The following is a 15275-nucleotide window of genomic DNA, read 5'->3' on the forward strand; positions in this document are numbered from 1 at the left end:
TCCTCGGAAACAAGTGTATTTTTTATTTTTTGCAGTACTGGGTTCCACAGTGCTCTCCCACTGAACTGCACTCCCAGTCCTTTTTATTTTGAGACACAGTCTTGATAAGTTGCCCAGGCTGGCCTTGAACTTGGATCCTCCTGTCTCAGCCTCCTGAGTGGCTGGGATGACAGGCATGCACCCCAGGTCACCAGGAGCTTATTTGGTACTTGGTTCAACACTGGCTTGGCAATCACAGCAAACACGGAGCGATCTCAATGGTGTTGATCCGGAGGACGGTCTGTGGGGCCACAATGACTGGAAGAGAGAGGACACTGTCACAGGCCCAACCAGGCTGGCCACCAGGAATGAGCTTTGCCTTCCCGGTGCTACTGCCCCGTGCACAGGGCTCTGTCCTGGCTTGCACTCCCTAGACAGGCCTTGGATGCTGCCCCGCCATGCCTGGTCAGGTTATCTGGGCCATCATGGCTGCTGACTGCTCTGTGGCTGCATCAGCAGGAGCAGAGCTGGAAGGCTGAGGCCTTAGGATAGAGTGGCCACCTCTGCCCCACGTCCACTGCGGGTCTGGACCATGAGGAGTGAAATGCTAATTCTGTGGCCACCTGGGAGTGTCAGAGAGACAGGAGAGACTGTCCCACAAGCACATATGATCACATCCTCGACTAGTAATGGAGCAGCACCAGCAGCTGTCCCAACAGAACTGTGAGTGACACCATTCAGAGCCAGAGCCCTGGCTGTCCCAGGCCCTGTGGTGCCATCCTTCAGGTGGCCATCTTGTGGGGATGGGGTGTCCTGTGGATGCTCCTGTCTGCTGCTCAGGGCAATGCCGGGTGCCTGTAATCGGAACAAGGCAGGTGGCAGACAGTGGGACAGCAAGGTCAGGCCTGTCAGGTGCCCCCTGGGATGCAGGGGAGGTCATCCTGTCCGCTCCACGGCCCACTGCCCCTCAGAGCAGGACAGGGACACCAGCTCTGCTGCCAGGGGCCCATTCTCACCGGCATGCAGGAGCCTGGTGCCTCTCCTGTCCCCAGGCCACCCCCCCCCCCACCTGCAGCCTGTGAAAGCCGCCCGACAGCAGCCCTTCCCCTCCAGCCTGGCTGACCATCGTCCTGGGGACTTCTTACTAACCACGCCCTGGTCATCTCTGTGCTCTCGGTGACCTGTCCTGTGCATGCTCACGGGGAAACATGTGGCAGCCCTGGGCAAGGCTGGCACCCTGTGAAGTCATCCCCAGACCCCACCTGCCCTTGTCTCGCCACCAGCAGCCTCCCCTCCCCTGCAGCTATGCTCCTGTTACTGCTGTTGTCTGGTCACCTGCAGGACACCTGCTGATACCTCCAGCGCTCTGCTCCAACCCCCCCAACCTGTGCCAAAGCCACCCTCATAGCTCCCCACCATGGCATCCAGGTCCCTGGCCTCGTCCTTCTCTAAGTGCCCTTTGGTGGCCACTGCCTGGGCCTCTCCCACCTCCAGCCCCAGAAGTGCTTCCTCCTCCAGGGGAGCCCCCATGCTACTTAGCTGTGACCCAGCCCCTTGACCCACCCTGGCCCACCTGGGGCCCTTCTCAGCCCCTCTCTGATGGCCTCTAGAGGGCGCTGCGCTTGGCTACGGCTGGGCTGGGGCACAGCATAGCCCACAGGCAAGGCTAGGGACACGCCCAGCAGCGCCCACTCAGTAAGACACAAGCTGACAACTAGCCCGACAGCTGGCCTTTGGGACCAGCCACCTTGAAACAGGCATCAGCCCCTCCTCCTCCTGCCCACTCCTTTACTGCCGGTTCCCCTGGCCTCCTGCAGGGGTGGCCACAGTGTGGACGCTGGGTTCGCTGAGCTCCCCCAGGCCGTCTTGTGCCTGTGTGCTGTGCGAAGATGGTGCCAAGGTCTGCCCCCGCTGAGGCTCCTGGGGTGGCTCTGTCCTGCCACAGCCCGAGACCCTGCTCGCACACTCCCTGCAGGCGGAATGACACCCCACCAAGGGACCAGCTCCAGCTTTCTCCACAGTGGATGTGACCTGTTTCCAGGGTTCCATGTGACCCCAGATGCCACTGATGTCCCTCAGGTCAGTTGCTGCTGTGACTGGCCAAGCGAGGCCCAGTAAGCACCCTGGCCTGGGTGGGCAGGGCCTCTCCCAGCTGCAGGAGGGAGCAGGGGCGCCCGGGGACAGCCACGGCAGGGGAGTGCAGGCCATGCTCCCCACTCACTTCTCTTCCTCCTGTAGTTTTTCCTTTTCTTGAATTTCATGTTGACTTTAGGCCATGATTCTGTCTTCTCAATGACCGTGGCTTCCACTCGAACGAGGTCTTTTCTAGAAGGAAAGTAAACAACCAGGTGCCTTTTTAAAGATCATTTTTCATGTTTATTGTTTTAGGTATACAGGGACACAAAACATCATTGTGTGGTACTGAGGATGGAACCCAGTGCCTCCCACGTGCCCTACCAGCCCTCGTGTGCCTTCTTGATTATTTTTAATATTTTACTAACACTTTAGTAAAATTCCTAAAATGAGAATTCCTAAAATTGTATTAACACTTTAACAAAGTTCCTGAAGAGTTACCTTCCTTCCTGATTATAAAGGCAATATGCCCTCACTGTAAACATTCAGAAAACCATAAAAAAAGCACAAAAAGAACTTTCTGTGGAGTGTGTTGGTTTGATTTTTTAAATTTTACTTTTACTTTTATTATTATTACTATATTTTGTGGTGCTGGGATCAAACCTAGGACCTCGTGTGTGCTGGGCAAGTGCTCTACCACTGAGCCACGTCCACAGTCCTCTATTTTGTCTTCTGTGACAGGGTCTTGGTGAGTTGCAAGGCTGGCCCTGAACTCTTGCTCCTCCTCCTTCTGCCTCCTGAGTAGCTAGTGCGACAGGTGTGTGCCACCACACCTGGCTTCAAATAAATCTGCATGCCTTTGTGCTATGATGAACTGGTAATGGGCTAGCAGTCTGGGCTGGACAACTCCTCATGAGACATGGGACAGCCAGATTGTGACAGAAACTTGCTGTGTTCAGCTGTGACGGTGAGCGTGCACACCCCCCAGCTGGCCCAGCCCACCTGTCCTGCCTGCACCCCAGCCCCCCTGCCCAGCGCTCAGTGTTGCATTACCCAAGGAGAGGCTTGCCAACAAGCGTGAAGTTGTCCGCCCCAACCAGCAGGACCTGAAAAAGTTAAGGAGGAACAGTCATCATACCAAGTGGCACACAGTCACCCAAACAGGAGTGGGCACCAGGGCCCGTAGAACACGGAGCACTAGTTACCTGGAACTAAGGGAGCAATCCCGGGTTGAATCTGCCTGCTAATATCGCCTTAACTTAAACAGTGGGGGGCTGCCCAGTGAAATGCCTGGGCCCTTGGAAGCCGCATGCAGAGAGTCTGGTCATCTGATGCAACAGTTATGCCCCAGACAACTGCTAAGCTCTTGTCTAAACTTCACCTACACTGACTCTGGTCTCACGCGTTCTAGTCCAGGGGCCACCACTGAACTGCACCCCATCGTGCCACGGGTCTGTGGAGGCGGTTCTCAGTGCTCCAACAGCGCCAAGACTCAGGCCAGCGGTGATCTTTCAACCACTGCAGAGCTGCACACAGGCCCCGTTCCATGTGGGGACAGCCATGCCAAGGTGTAGCTGTGGGGAGTGCTGTGCATTCCAGGAGCAGCGGAGTCTGCATTAGATGCTGGAAGACCTCGCTGATCAGAAAGAGGTCCAGGCGTGCTGGGGCAAACACATGAAGACAAAGTTCCACGAGAGCACAACGAATGACACAGGTCAGACAATGACAAATCACAAAAGTAGTTTTTGAACTAATTTCAGCATGAAGTGCTCTTTGCCACTGGACTTCCTAAGTCATACAAACAGCCTCCACTAGGTGGGGTTTCCACCGTTTTTTGGTTATAGGAAACATTTCAAGGTAAAGGAACTGGGTGCTACCTCAGCAGAGGCAGGTCGGTCACTGTGGACTGAAAAACTTGGAAAGATGACCCTGTCTACATTGAGCTCTTGAGTTTTTCCTTGTCATTATTCTTTAATCAACACAGTAGATTGGCTACTTGCACACATTTATATCGTATTAGGTACTGTAAGTCACCTAGAGGTGAATGCAGTGGCGCACGCCTGTGATCTTGGCCGCTTGGGAGGCTGAGGCAGGAAAATCCCACACTCAAGGGCAGCCCAGGCAACTTGGTGAGAACCTGTCTCAAAATTAAAAATACAAAGGGCTGGAGATGCAGCTCAGTGGTGGAGCACTTGCCTAGCATGTGAGGCCCTGAGTTCAATCCCCCGTAGCGCAGAAAACCCAGACGAAATCCTAGAAAAATGTCTATTGCAGCCTTTATAGTTTTATAAACGGAGAAGGCAAAAATCAAACAAATGCCCCCCAAACACAGCAGGCAGAATTAGAACCAAAGGTGAGATGTGCTCAGCCACCTGGGTGGACCAGCCGTCGAGTGCAAGGTGCACCACAGCCAGGCAAAGGCTGGGGACCACCCTGGCAGCCAGAGCTGACGCCAGGGCAGCACTCTACCTGGAGCTGCCACTCCTGCCCACGATCAGGGCCTGGTGAGCTCATGCCCCCGCACAGGCTGCTCGACCCCAGACAGCGAGCATCTGTGAGATTGTGAGTGAGACCGCCAGGGGCTGCCCTCCCTTCCTGAGCCCCGCCCGGGCACCCCGCGCCACGGTCTAGCTGGCCTCCTGCTCATTCTGGCCCAGCGGGTGGGACTGCATGTTTGGTGGCAAGTCGCTGAATAGACAGAGAAATCAACAGCCTCACCTTCTCCAATCGAATCCTCTCCCCACACTTGACATCTAGTTCATTATGGATTAAAATCAGGTCTTCGGAGGTCACCTTCCACTGGTGGCTGGCAAAGTGCACCACAGCAAAGAGACGGCCATACTGGCCGGTGGCGATCAGCTCATTCACCTTCCTCACGACGTCTGGGGAAGAGCACGGCAGTCACCCCAACTGGAAAGGCACAGGTGGCCCACCCTCACCCCCCACCGCAGGGTGATGTGGAGCACTTGCTGCCCGCTGGCACCTGGTGAGGGCAGCTCACTGCAGGCGGCCTAACCCTGTCTTGTCCACCCTGTAAGCACAGGTGCCAAGGAGGAGGCCCAGCTGCTGCTCCCAGAGGCACCAGCCCCTTGGGTGTGGGGTTGACAGATGGGGTGCCCTCAGGCCCCACAGCAGGCCCAAACTGCCTCTTGCGGTTCTCTGGCCTGAGCATGAGCCCCCTGCCTGTCCACGGCTCTGGGTGGGAGGAACCCTCATCTTTCCACTGCTGTTCATTAAGGAGCAGTGGCAGGGGGCGGCCAAACCAAGAAGGGAAGGACAGCCTTTCCCAACAAGGAGCACCCAGAATCACATTCTGGGGGCAGGCAGACTCCAGCCACGCCTCCCGGACTTGGCTCCTCTGCTATCTTCACAGCCCTGACTCGAACTCAGGCCACCGTGTGCTAGACCTTGAGGTCTGCTCTGAATAGGGGCTCACTGAGCAGACACCCAGCTTGGCCTGCAGCTGGACACACAGGAGGACAAGGCAGTTCCTGCCCTGGACACAGAGTCAAAGCCAGAAGCTGCACCTGGCAGCGAGGGCAGAAGTCTTGGTGTGCAGTCAGCCCTTCGCATCCCTGGATTCAATCAACTTCGGATTGAAAAAATTCAGGGAAAAAAGCTGCATCTGTATTGAACAGATAATGGACCTTTTCTCTTGCCTTTACTCCCTAAGCGACAGAAGAATTAACGTGGCATTTGTGTTACACCGGACATTATAAGTTGCCTAGAGATGACTTACATATTCGGGAGGACATGTATAGGTGACATGTGAACTCTTAGCCATTTCAGACTTCAGGGCTTGGGCATCTGAGGATTCCGAACCCGCAGGCAGCCTGAGGCCCATCCCCCCCAGACACTGGGGAATGACTACTTTCACCTGTACGCCGTCTTTTTTCCTTTGTGGACCTGGTAATGGAACCCAGGGCCTTGCCCATGCTAGATAAGCACTCTACCGCTGAGCTACATCCCCAGCCCATCTTTGAGATCTGGTCATGCTAAGCTGCTGAGTCTGACTTCCAAATGGCCATCCTCCTGCCTTAGCCTCCCAAGTTGCTGGGATTACAGGCATGCACCACCATGCGTGGCTATCTTGTATAATACCCTAAACATACTTTAAAATACCAGAAGGGTCTATTCAACAACATAGGTTTCCAGCTTTCTGGAAAACTGAGGATCTGGCTCCTTCCTGGCCACAGTGGCAGCCATGGTGTTCCTCCTCCTGACGTGGGCTCTGGGTCGCTGCAATTCCCCACACCCTGAACGTTTCTCCAGCACCCAGGGCAGCACTTCTGCTCATCAACGTTGCTCTTCAGACAGGGGAGAAGCTGCTCCTGAATACACGGAGACAGGTGGGACCCAGGGCAGGTACTGGGACCTGCCTCAGGACAGCTGCTCCAGAGCTATTTGCTGAATGAATGAACCAACATTTTGAACACTGGGTGGTTTTGAGGTTGTTGTTTTGTACCAGGGATTGAACCCAGGGGTGCTCTACCACTGAGCCACATCCCAAGCCTTTTTGTTTTGAGACAGGGTCTGGCTGAGTTGCCAAGGCTGGCCTTGAATTACCAATCTTCCTACCTCGGCCTCCTGAGTCATGGGATTACAGGCATGCACCACTGTGTGTGGTTATGAACGAGCATTTAGAATTTTGGTGTTTACTGGCAAAAATGGACATGAGGATTCACACCATGCTATGCCCTTGAGCACCTGGGATGTGAAACCCTGCTTTGTGGCAGTGGCCACCTTGATTGCTGGCCAGAGCAGTGTTGGGTACCTCCCCTTGTTTTGACTCCCTGCAAGGATTTTTTTTTTAAAATATATATATTTTTCCTTGGCTGTATTTGGACACAATACCTTTTTTTTATGTATTTTTATGTGGTGCTGAGAATCGATTGAAGCATTTCGTGTGTGCTAGGCAAGTGCTCTACTGCTGAGCCACAACCCCAGCCCCCTCCCTGCAAGTCTTTACCTATGTGGTGTCTGGTCTCCTCAGCTGGGTCTGGCAGAACAACTTCTGGCCATGGTGGTGAACTCAGAGACGTTTTAGGAACATACCTGTGAAAACATTTCATAAATGTGTACCATATGCACATGAAAGGCAGCTCAAAATCCCCAAGAAAGAGATGCTGCGCTTGTGGTCAAGATGAGCTATCCTCTCACAGGCACTGGACATCTGTATTGATGTGCACCACAGCAAAGAGACTGCCGTACTGGCAGGTGGCGCGGCGGGTGCTGGGAGTTACAGAGCTCTGGGCGTGTGTGTGCAAACCTGCTTTGGAGAGGGAGAGGGGCTTGAGCAACAGTAACACCGCCCCTTTAGGACCACTCCCACCTCTCTGGTCAAACACTGAGTCTCCTACATACCCCGAGGGCTATGATGTATTTCAATGGCAGTGGCTGATCAATCATTAGTAACACGAGTGTCTTAAGCATTCTGTTCCACGGGAAAACATGCCAATGTCTAGGCCCAGGATGGGGCACAGGGGAACTTGACACAAATCTGAAATTAATAGGCATTTTCCCACCATGCTTGGTTTCAGAGGCACTAGGAACAACACACCATGATCTGCGGGTGGGCAGTGACTTTGAGGAGCAGTCTCTTAATTCTCTGTCCTGTGTGATATTCATGAAGAAAACAGCACAGATAAATGGGGCCTGGCAAAGACAGCCAGAACCTTTCATGTGCGATATGGGAATAACAGGACACTTCTAGTAAAACACCACTTTGGATTTCTTCCTAGGTTCAGATTGAGTTTTTCAGCTTCTGCTCCTGCTGCTGCTGAGCATTCTGGCGGGAGGTAGGCACATCTGTGTGTATTTCTCCCTCCTCCCCACACCCGCAGCCTGGGGAGGGGAGCTGGGGGCTCGCCCACTGAACTCGATCCCAGCCCCTTCTCTTTTTACTTTGGGACGACGGGGTCTCCTTCAGTGGCCGGGTCTGGTATTCTCCCTACCAGGTGTTCTGCGGAGCTGAGAACTAATCTAAGGCCTGAGAAAAACTGTCAAAAGGTCAGAGCTTAAGCGCTCTCCGACTCTCGGGCGAGGGGAGTCCTGGCTCGAGGGGGAGGCGAGGCGCAGACCCCATCTGGCTATTACCCTGCTGGAGGCGACGGGCTCTGCGAACCGAGTCTCCGCGCGGCGGGCCCGAGCGCGGCTGCGGGAAGAAGAGAGCGCGGTCACCAGGGCGTGGGAACGCAGGGGCGTCTGCCGCGCGCAGCGGCCGCAGCAGGGCCTCGAAACCCGGCGACCGGGACCGGCCCCCGGCGACCCCGCTCGGGCTCCGCGGCCTGTCCCTCCCCGCCGCCGCCGGGGCCAGCCACCAACTCCCGGGCCTCCTCGGAAGCCAAGGGGACGTCGCCTGCCCAGGCCGCCCCCTCCTTGCACCCGGCCGTCCGGGCCTCACCCGCTCCGGGCCGCCAGGGTGTTAGAATGCTGCGGCCGCAGGCCAACGCCAGCCGCCCGAGGGGGCCCGTGAGCGCCGCGGCCGCCGCCATCTTCGCGTGGTTCGGCCGGAAGCGGAAGTGGAAGCGGCGCGGACCCTGTGCGGCGACGCACCAGCCCGGCGGGGAACGCGGCTGCTGCGCGGCAGCGGGTCCGTGGCGTTGCGGCCATGGCTTCGGCCACTGTGGAGAGGTTCGTGACCAAGCAGCTGGACTTGCTGGAACTGGAGAGGGACGCGGAGGTGGAGGAGCGCAGGTAGGCGGCGGGCGCGAGGCCGCTGTGGGGAGCCCGCCGTGTCACCCGGTCCGCAGGTGCGCGTCTCCTCAGCGTGGGCACCTGCCGGTGGCCGCAGAGTCCCGGCCGCGGGCTCTGGCGGCGGCGCGCGCAGCTGTCTTCTTCCAGCTTCAGTTTGTGGTCTCCAAACCCCATTCACGCGGCACACCCCAGGGGGGCAGGTGCAGGCTGCGGAGCTGTAGGACGGGGTCAGGGCGACGCAGGGCTCAGAAGGCAGGTGGTCAGGTAAGAGAGGGGACCGGCCCCAGAACTCGCCCAGACGCAGAGTGATACCGCCGGTTACCGGTTCGAGCCCTGCTTCCCCCGTGTTGAAGTCTGAACCTTAGAGCAGCAGGCCGAGGCAAGGACATAAAGCAGGGTTTATTTAAAAAGCACTGGACTCCTAACACAGACTCCTCCTGGAGGGAGAAGGGGCCATGGCTGTACCCTGGTGTGCCAAGAAGGGAGGCTGCCCTCTCTATCTGTCCTAGGGTCCTCTGTCCTCCTGCTCTCCTCCTCTTCCTCCTTCCTGCGGGTGTGACTAGGCCTAGGAAGTGCTGGTGGGGTGGCCTCAAGGTAGGGGGAAGGGCAGGGTGGACAGCCCTGGACACAGTCATCCACAGCTTCAGGACTCCCAGTAGGGAGGGCCCTCTTGGGACAGGTGACCTCAGCAACAGGCAGGGGCAGGGTCTGGATCAGGGTGGAAGAAGGGCTCCCGGGAACTAACATTTCAATCCCTCAGGGGACTTTCTCCGACTTCCCCCACTCACTCAAAATTAGCCTCCTTGATCCGACCAGACTCAGTTTACCTGTCTCTACTGCCTGCCTGCCTAATTCTGGCTTCAGGAGCACAGGAGTTTGTTCTAGGCCCAGGTCCTGATGGACGCAGTCTCACAGTGCACGTGCAATGGAAGCGTGAGTGGGCCTGAGTGGTCATCACGGGCAGGAGGCACCGGGTTCTGCTAAAGGCAGAGGGCAGAGATTCCCAAGCTCCTTCCTGTGGAGAATTTCCTGCATAAGGCCCTTCACAAGTGACCAGGTGATGGGGTCAGGGTGCCACCGTGTCCAGTCTTGGGACACTCCTTTTTTTAAGGGTCTCAAGGGAGGGGTTTTGTGTCACTTGGTGGTCTAGTGTGCTCCATAAGCTCATGGGTCAGGTTTTTCCCGTTTGAGTTTGATATACCCGTGCATCCAAGTGCTTCCGATTAATTTGATGATTTCATGGGCAGTCATTCTTATTAGCATGATTACTTCGTGCCAGGCAGATGGTGGGTGTTTAGTTGTACAAACAAGATGTGCACTTAAATTCAAAACAGAGCAGCTCATGGCAAACTACTGCTTTACAAAATGGAGTAGCAGATGTAGGCACAGCCTGTTCTGTACACCATGGAGTCACTAGGGCAGGTGCAGCCCTAGGGCTGCTGTTCTACATACCATGGAGTCACCAGGGCAGGTGCAGCCTGAGAGCTGCTGTCCTACACACCATGGAGTCACTCAGGGCAGGTACAGCCTGAGGACTGCTGTTCTACACACCATGGAGTCACTCAGGGCAGGCACAGCCTGAGGACTGCTGTTCTGCACACCATGGAGTCACTCAGGGCAGGCGCAGCCTGAGGACTGCTGTTCTGCACACCATGGAGTCACTCAGGGCAGGCGCAGCCTGAGGACTGCTGTTCTGCACACCATGGAGTCACTCAGGGCAGGCGCAGCCTGAGGACTGCTGTTCTGCACACCATGGAGTCACTCAGGGCAGGCGCAGCCTGAGGACTGCTATTCCACACACCATGGAGTCACTCAGGGCAGGTGCAGCCTGAGGACTGCTGTCCTACACACCATGGAGTCACTAGGGCAGGCACAGCCTGAGGACTGCTGTCCTACACACCATGGAGTCACCAGGGCAGGCGCAGCCTGAGGACTGCTGTTCTACACACCATGGAGTCACTAGGGCAGGCACAGCCTGAGGACTGCTGTTCTACACACCATGGAGTCACCAGGGCAGACACAGCCTGAGGACTGCTGTTCTACACACCATGGAGTCACTAGGGCAGGCGCAGCCTGAGGACTGCTGTCCTACCCACCATGGAGTCACTAGGGCAGGCGCAGCCTGAGGACTGCTGTTCTGCACACCATGGAGTGACTCAGGGCAGGTGCAGCCTGAGGACTGCTGTTCTACACACCATGGAGTCACTCAGGGCAGGCACAGCCTGAGGACTGCTGTCCTACACACCATGGAGTCATCAGGGCAGGCGCAGCCTGAGCACTGCTATCCACACACCATGGAGTGACTCAGGACAGGCACAGCCTGAGGACTGCTGTTCTACACACCATGGAGTCACTAGGGCAGGCACAGCCTGAGGACTGCTGTTCTACACACCATGGAGTCACCAGGGCAGGCACAGCCTGAGGACTGCTGTTCTACACACCATGGAGTCACCAGGGCAGGCACAGCCTGAGGACTGCTGTTCTACACACCATGGAGTCACTCAGGGCAGGCGCAGCCTGAGGACTGCTATTCCACACACCATGGAGTCACTAGGGCAGGCACAGCCTGAGGACTGCTGTTCTACACACCATGGAGTCACTAGGGCAGGCACAGCCTGAGGACTGCTGTTCTGCACACCATGGAGTCACTCAGGGGAGGCACAGACTGAGGACTGCTGTTCTGCACACCATGGAGTCACTCAGGGCAGGCGCAGCCTGAGGACTGCTATTCCACACACCATGGAGTCACTAGGGCAGGCACAGCCTGAGGACTGCTGTCCTACACACCATGGAGTCACTAGGGTAGGCACAGCCTGAGGACTGCTGTTATACACACCATGGAGTCACTCAGGGCAGGTGCAGCCTGAGGACTGCTCTACACACCATGGAGTCTCTAGGGCAGGCACAGCCTGAGGACTGCTATTCTACACACCATGGAGTCACTAGGGCAGGCACAGCCTGAGGACTGCTGTTCTGCACACCATGGAGTCACTCAGGGGAGGCACAGACTGAGGACTGCTGTTCTGCACACCATGGAGTCACTCAGGGCAGGCACAGCCTGAGGACTGCTGTTCTACACACCATGGGGTCACCAGGGCAGGCACAGCCTGAGGACTGCTGTTCTACACACCATGGAGTCACTAGGGCAGGCACAGCCTGAGGACTGCTGTCCTACACACCATGGAGTCACTAGGGTAGGCACAGCCTGAGGACTGCTGTTCTACACACCATGGAGTCACTAGGGTAGGCACAGCCTGAGGACTGCTGTTCTACACACCATGGAGTCACTAGGGCAGGCACAGCCTGAGGACTGCTGTTCTACACACCATGGAGTCACTAGGGCAGGCACAGCCTGAGGACTGCTGTTCTACACACCATGGAGTCACTCAGGGCAGGTACAGCCTGAGGACTGCTGTTCTACACACCATGGAGTCACTCAGGGCAGGTGCAGCCTGAAGACTGCTATTCCACACACCATGGAGTCACTCAGGACAGGCACATGTGTGTCCGTCTCTGGCCAACCCCAGGAACCCCTGTCCCCTTCCTGCTCCCCACCAAGCAAAGAAAAAGATGAGGAAGTTAGAGTGTCTGCACAGAAAGCATGACCAGAAACAGCCCTGTGCCCAAGCAGCATGGCCACTGCTGGCTGGAGAGCCCTAGGAGGACATCAGGGGGGCTTCCTGGAGGACGGTGCTGAGCACAGGAGGAGTGAGCGTTGGGTGGTGCCCAGGAGAGTTGGTGAAGGAGGTGTGGACAACCTGAGGTGGGCCTTGGTTGGGGATCCCTTTGCCTGAAGCAAGACGAGCAGTACCTGGTGTCAGTCTCCTTAAGACCTCCTGCCAGCCCTACAGAGCTGTGACTCTTGTCCTGTCCAAGGAGGGACAGAGGGGCCATGGAGCTTGCCCAGGGTGACGCGGATCGGGGCAGTCTGCCTCCAGACCCACCCCTTGGCAGGATCTGCTTGAGAGGCCTCTGACCCTGCTGGCTGGGAGCTCAGTGGGATCCCAGCTCCTGCACTATGGTGGGTAGGCTTCGCAGGTGGTCTCTGAGCCTGCCTCACCTCAATGCGAAACGGCACGATTCCACCCCACACCTTGTCTGAGAACAAACCCTTCCTTTTGCGTCAGGTGCTCAGCATCAAGCACAGAGGCTGCACATGGCCCTGGCTGTTGCCGACCATCAGGGAAAGTAGGGAAGGGCCAGGCTCAGGAGGGCCTACTGAGGGGCTCATCCTGCCACTGTGCACCGGGGATGGCTCTTGGCGAGGGAGGGCAGCTGAGGGGATGGGTCGGTGGGCACTGCGCTGCCCTGGGGCAGCTGGGCAGGGAAAGCCCAGAGATAAGCAGTTAGGAGCCAAGTTTAGTCCAGGTTAGCAGTAGTGGCCCTAGGTGGTGCCAGGGATGGAGGATGAGAGGCGGCGAGGGCACCAGGGCACCAGTGGGACCTAGTGTTGATGAGGACCAGGGCGTGGTGGGAGCCAAAGCCCAGAGGTCCTGGCATCAGCTGCCCTGGAGGATGGGGAGGGCCAGTTGGGGCCGGGCAGGCTCGGCTCTCTGAGAGGACGTGCCTGTGCAGACGCTTGTCTTCCTGTCTCTGTCCCCTGTCTCACGTGGGTGGGGAAGCAGAAGCTGGTGAGGGACAGCCGGAAGCCCTGACCTGGATGTCTTGCAGGTCCTGGCAGGAGAGCATCTCTCTGAAGGAGCTCCAGAGCCGGGGCGTGTGTCTGCTGAAGCTGCAGGTGTCCAGCCAGCGCACGGGGCTGTACGGACGGCTGCTGGTCACCCTGGAGCCCAGGAGGGGTGGCTCTGCCGGGGTGCTTCCCAGCAACAGCTTCACTTCTGGTGTGTATCTCGATGCCGACCAGACGCCGCCCCCAGCCCTTCTTATTTTACCTGGACACGGGGTCCCGCTCGGTGGCTGAGGCTGGCCTTGAGCTTTGGTCCCCCTGCCTCCCTCCTGAGCAGCTGGATTACAGCGTGCCCACCATGCTCAGCTTCCTTCACGTTTTAATGTAGCTACTAGGAAATTTGGTTACTCGTGACTGTTGTCACACAGGGGCAGCTCTGGAGTCACCATGACTGTTGTCACACAGGGGCGGCCCAGGAGTCACCATGACTGTTGTCACACAGGGGCGGCCCAGGAGTCACCCGTGACCGTTATCACAGGGGTGTCCTGGAGTCACCTGTGACCGTTGTCACACAGGGGCGGCCCAGAAGTCACCTGTGACTCTTGTCACATAGGGGGTGGCTTTGGCCTTGGTCCCCATGGCTGGGTGTGCAGGGTGGGCAGCTGTGGACTCCCAGACCTTCCCCTGCTGGGCAGGCTCTGCGGAGCTCACAGCCTGACAGGAGGGACAGTCAGTAGTTGCTGCCTGACGCCGCAGCCCAGGGAACCCGGAGAGGGGCTGTCACGACGTCCTTTGCACCGTCAGTCTCTGCCTTGTTCTGTGGGGACAGTGCTGTGATTGACCCTTGCCCCAGTGGTTGTTGGGGTCCTGGCTGGGTTTGGAGAGAGGAGGCGATGTGGGGACAGCTGGGGCAGCCCCGGCAGGCTGAGGTCTTGCGCCCTTGTCCTGTTGTTGGGGCTGCGGACACGGCTTTCCCCCTGCGCCCTCAGTGCCTGGCCCAGCTGGCGGCTGTGGGTCTCCGTCCAGGTGCCCAGCTGGGGCCCCGGTGGATCTATGGACCCATCAGTGGCCAGGGGTGTGGCGGGGGAGGCAGAGACTCGAGCACAGGAAACAAAGGCAGGAGGAGAAAGCCACGATGGCGTCACATTTGAAACGTCCTGGAATTTATCACACAAAACAGTACCTCGCTTTTTCCAGTTCTGATGCGATGTGGCTTGGGTTTCACAGGTGACATTGTGGGTCTGTATGGTGCTGCCCACGAAGGTGGTCAGCTGGCCTCTGGGATCCTGACCCGTATCACCCAGAAGTCTGTCACAGTGGCCTTTGACGAGTCCCAGGACCTCCAGTTGGACTTGGATCGAGAGAGTTCCTACAGGCTGCTGAAGCTCGCCAATGATGTCACGTACAAGCGGCTGAAGGCGTGAGTGTGGAGGCAGGTGGGCTCCCGGGCTGCGGCCCTGGCCCGGGCCCCGTGTGAGACACTGGCCTGAGCTGCTGGCTTCCCCCGAGCTCTCGGTGCTGTCTCTCCCACAGGGCTCTGGTGGCTCTGAAGAAGTTCCACTCGGGGCCAGCGTCCCCGCTCATAGAGCTGATCTTCCACGGATCCGCCCCCAGCCCTGCCGGTGACATAGGTGAAGACTTTTTTCTTTAATTGTTGCTGAAGCTGTCGAGCAGGGTCTGACCGTGGGCCTGAGTGTGAGGGTGCAGTTAGGAGCATGTCCCGGAAGCCCACTGTCAGAGGGCTTTACTCAGCACGGCTGCTCGTGTGTCAGCACTGCTGAAGACGGGGGGCTTCTGTCGATTGTCCAGTGCCGGGTCACCAGCAGCCCAGGGCCCTGTGCCTGCTTGGCACGCGCTCCTCCGCTGAGCCACGCGCCAACCCCGTCTGTCATTGTACCCG

The 15275-nt window shown here is 57.6% G+C and overlaps 2 protein-coding genes across 3 annotated transcripts in view; one reads left to right on the forward strand and one right to left on the reverse strand.

Annotated features, from left to right (window-relative positions):
- Window positions 1–8664, reverse strand: MRPL21 (mitochondrial ribosomal protein L21; the record flags this gene model as incomplete). Of its 2 annotated transcripts, XM_081280824.1 has the most annotated exons (7): window positions 1–297; window positions 2201–2304; window positions 3106–3158; window positions 4771–4934; window positions 7022–7107; window positions 8149–8206; window positions 8456–8598. In XM_081280824.1, the coding sequence occupies 7 exons, from the start codon at window positions 8544–8546 to the stop codon at window positions 233–235; spliced, it is 621 nt and encodes a 206-aa protein (XP_081136950.1). In that variant the 3' UTR covers window positions 1–232. The 2 variants fall into 2 exon arrangements, with proteins under 2 accessions (XP_081136950.1, XP_081136949.1); XM_081280823.1 differs by lacking the exon at window positions 8149–8206 and having other exon boundaries at window positions 8456–8664.
- IGHMBP2 (immunoglobulin mu DNA binding protein 2) overlaps window positions 8618–15275 on the forward strand; it is a 26810-nt gene continuing 20152 nt past the window's right edge. The window contains exons 1-4 of the mRNA XM_081280816.1: window positions 8618–8748; window positions 13420–13589; window positions 14603–14795; window positions 14909–15006. Coding sequence (XP_081136942.1) covers window positions 8663–8748; window positions 13420–13589; window positions 14603–14795; window positions 14909–15006 — 547 coding nt within the window. The 5' untranslated portion in view covers window positions 8618–8662. The remainder of the gene's footprint in view (window positions 8749–13419; window positions 13590–14602; window positions 14796–14908; window positions 15007–15275) is intronic.

The sequence above is a fragment of the Spermophilus citellus genome, assembly GCF_964194105.1.
Source record: "Spermophilus citellus genome assembly, chromosome: 2".
NCBI lineage: Eukaryota > Metazoa > Chordata > Mammalia > Rodentia > Sciuridae > Spermophilus > Spermophilus citellus.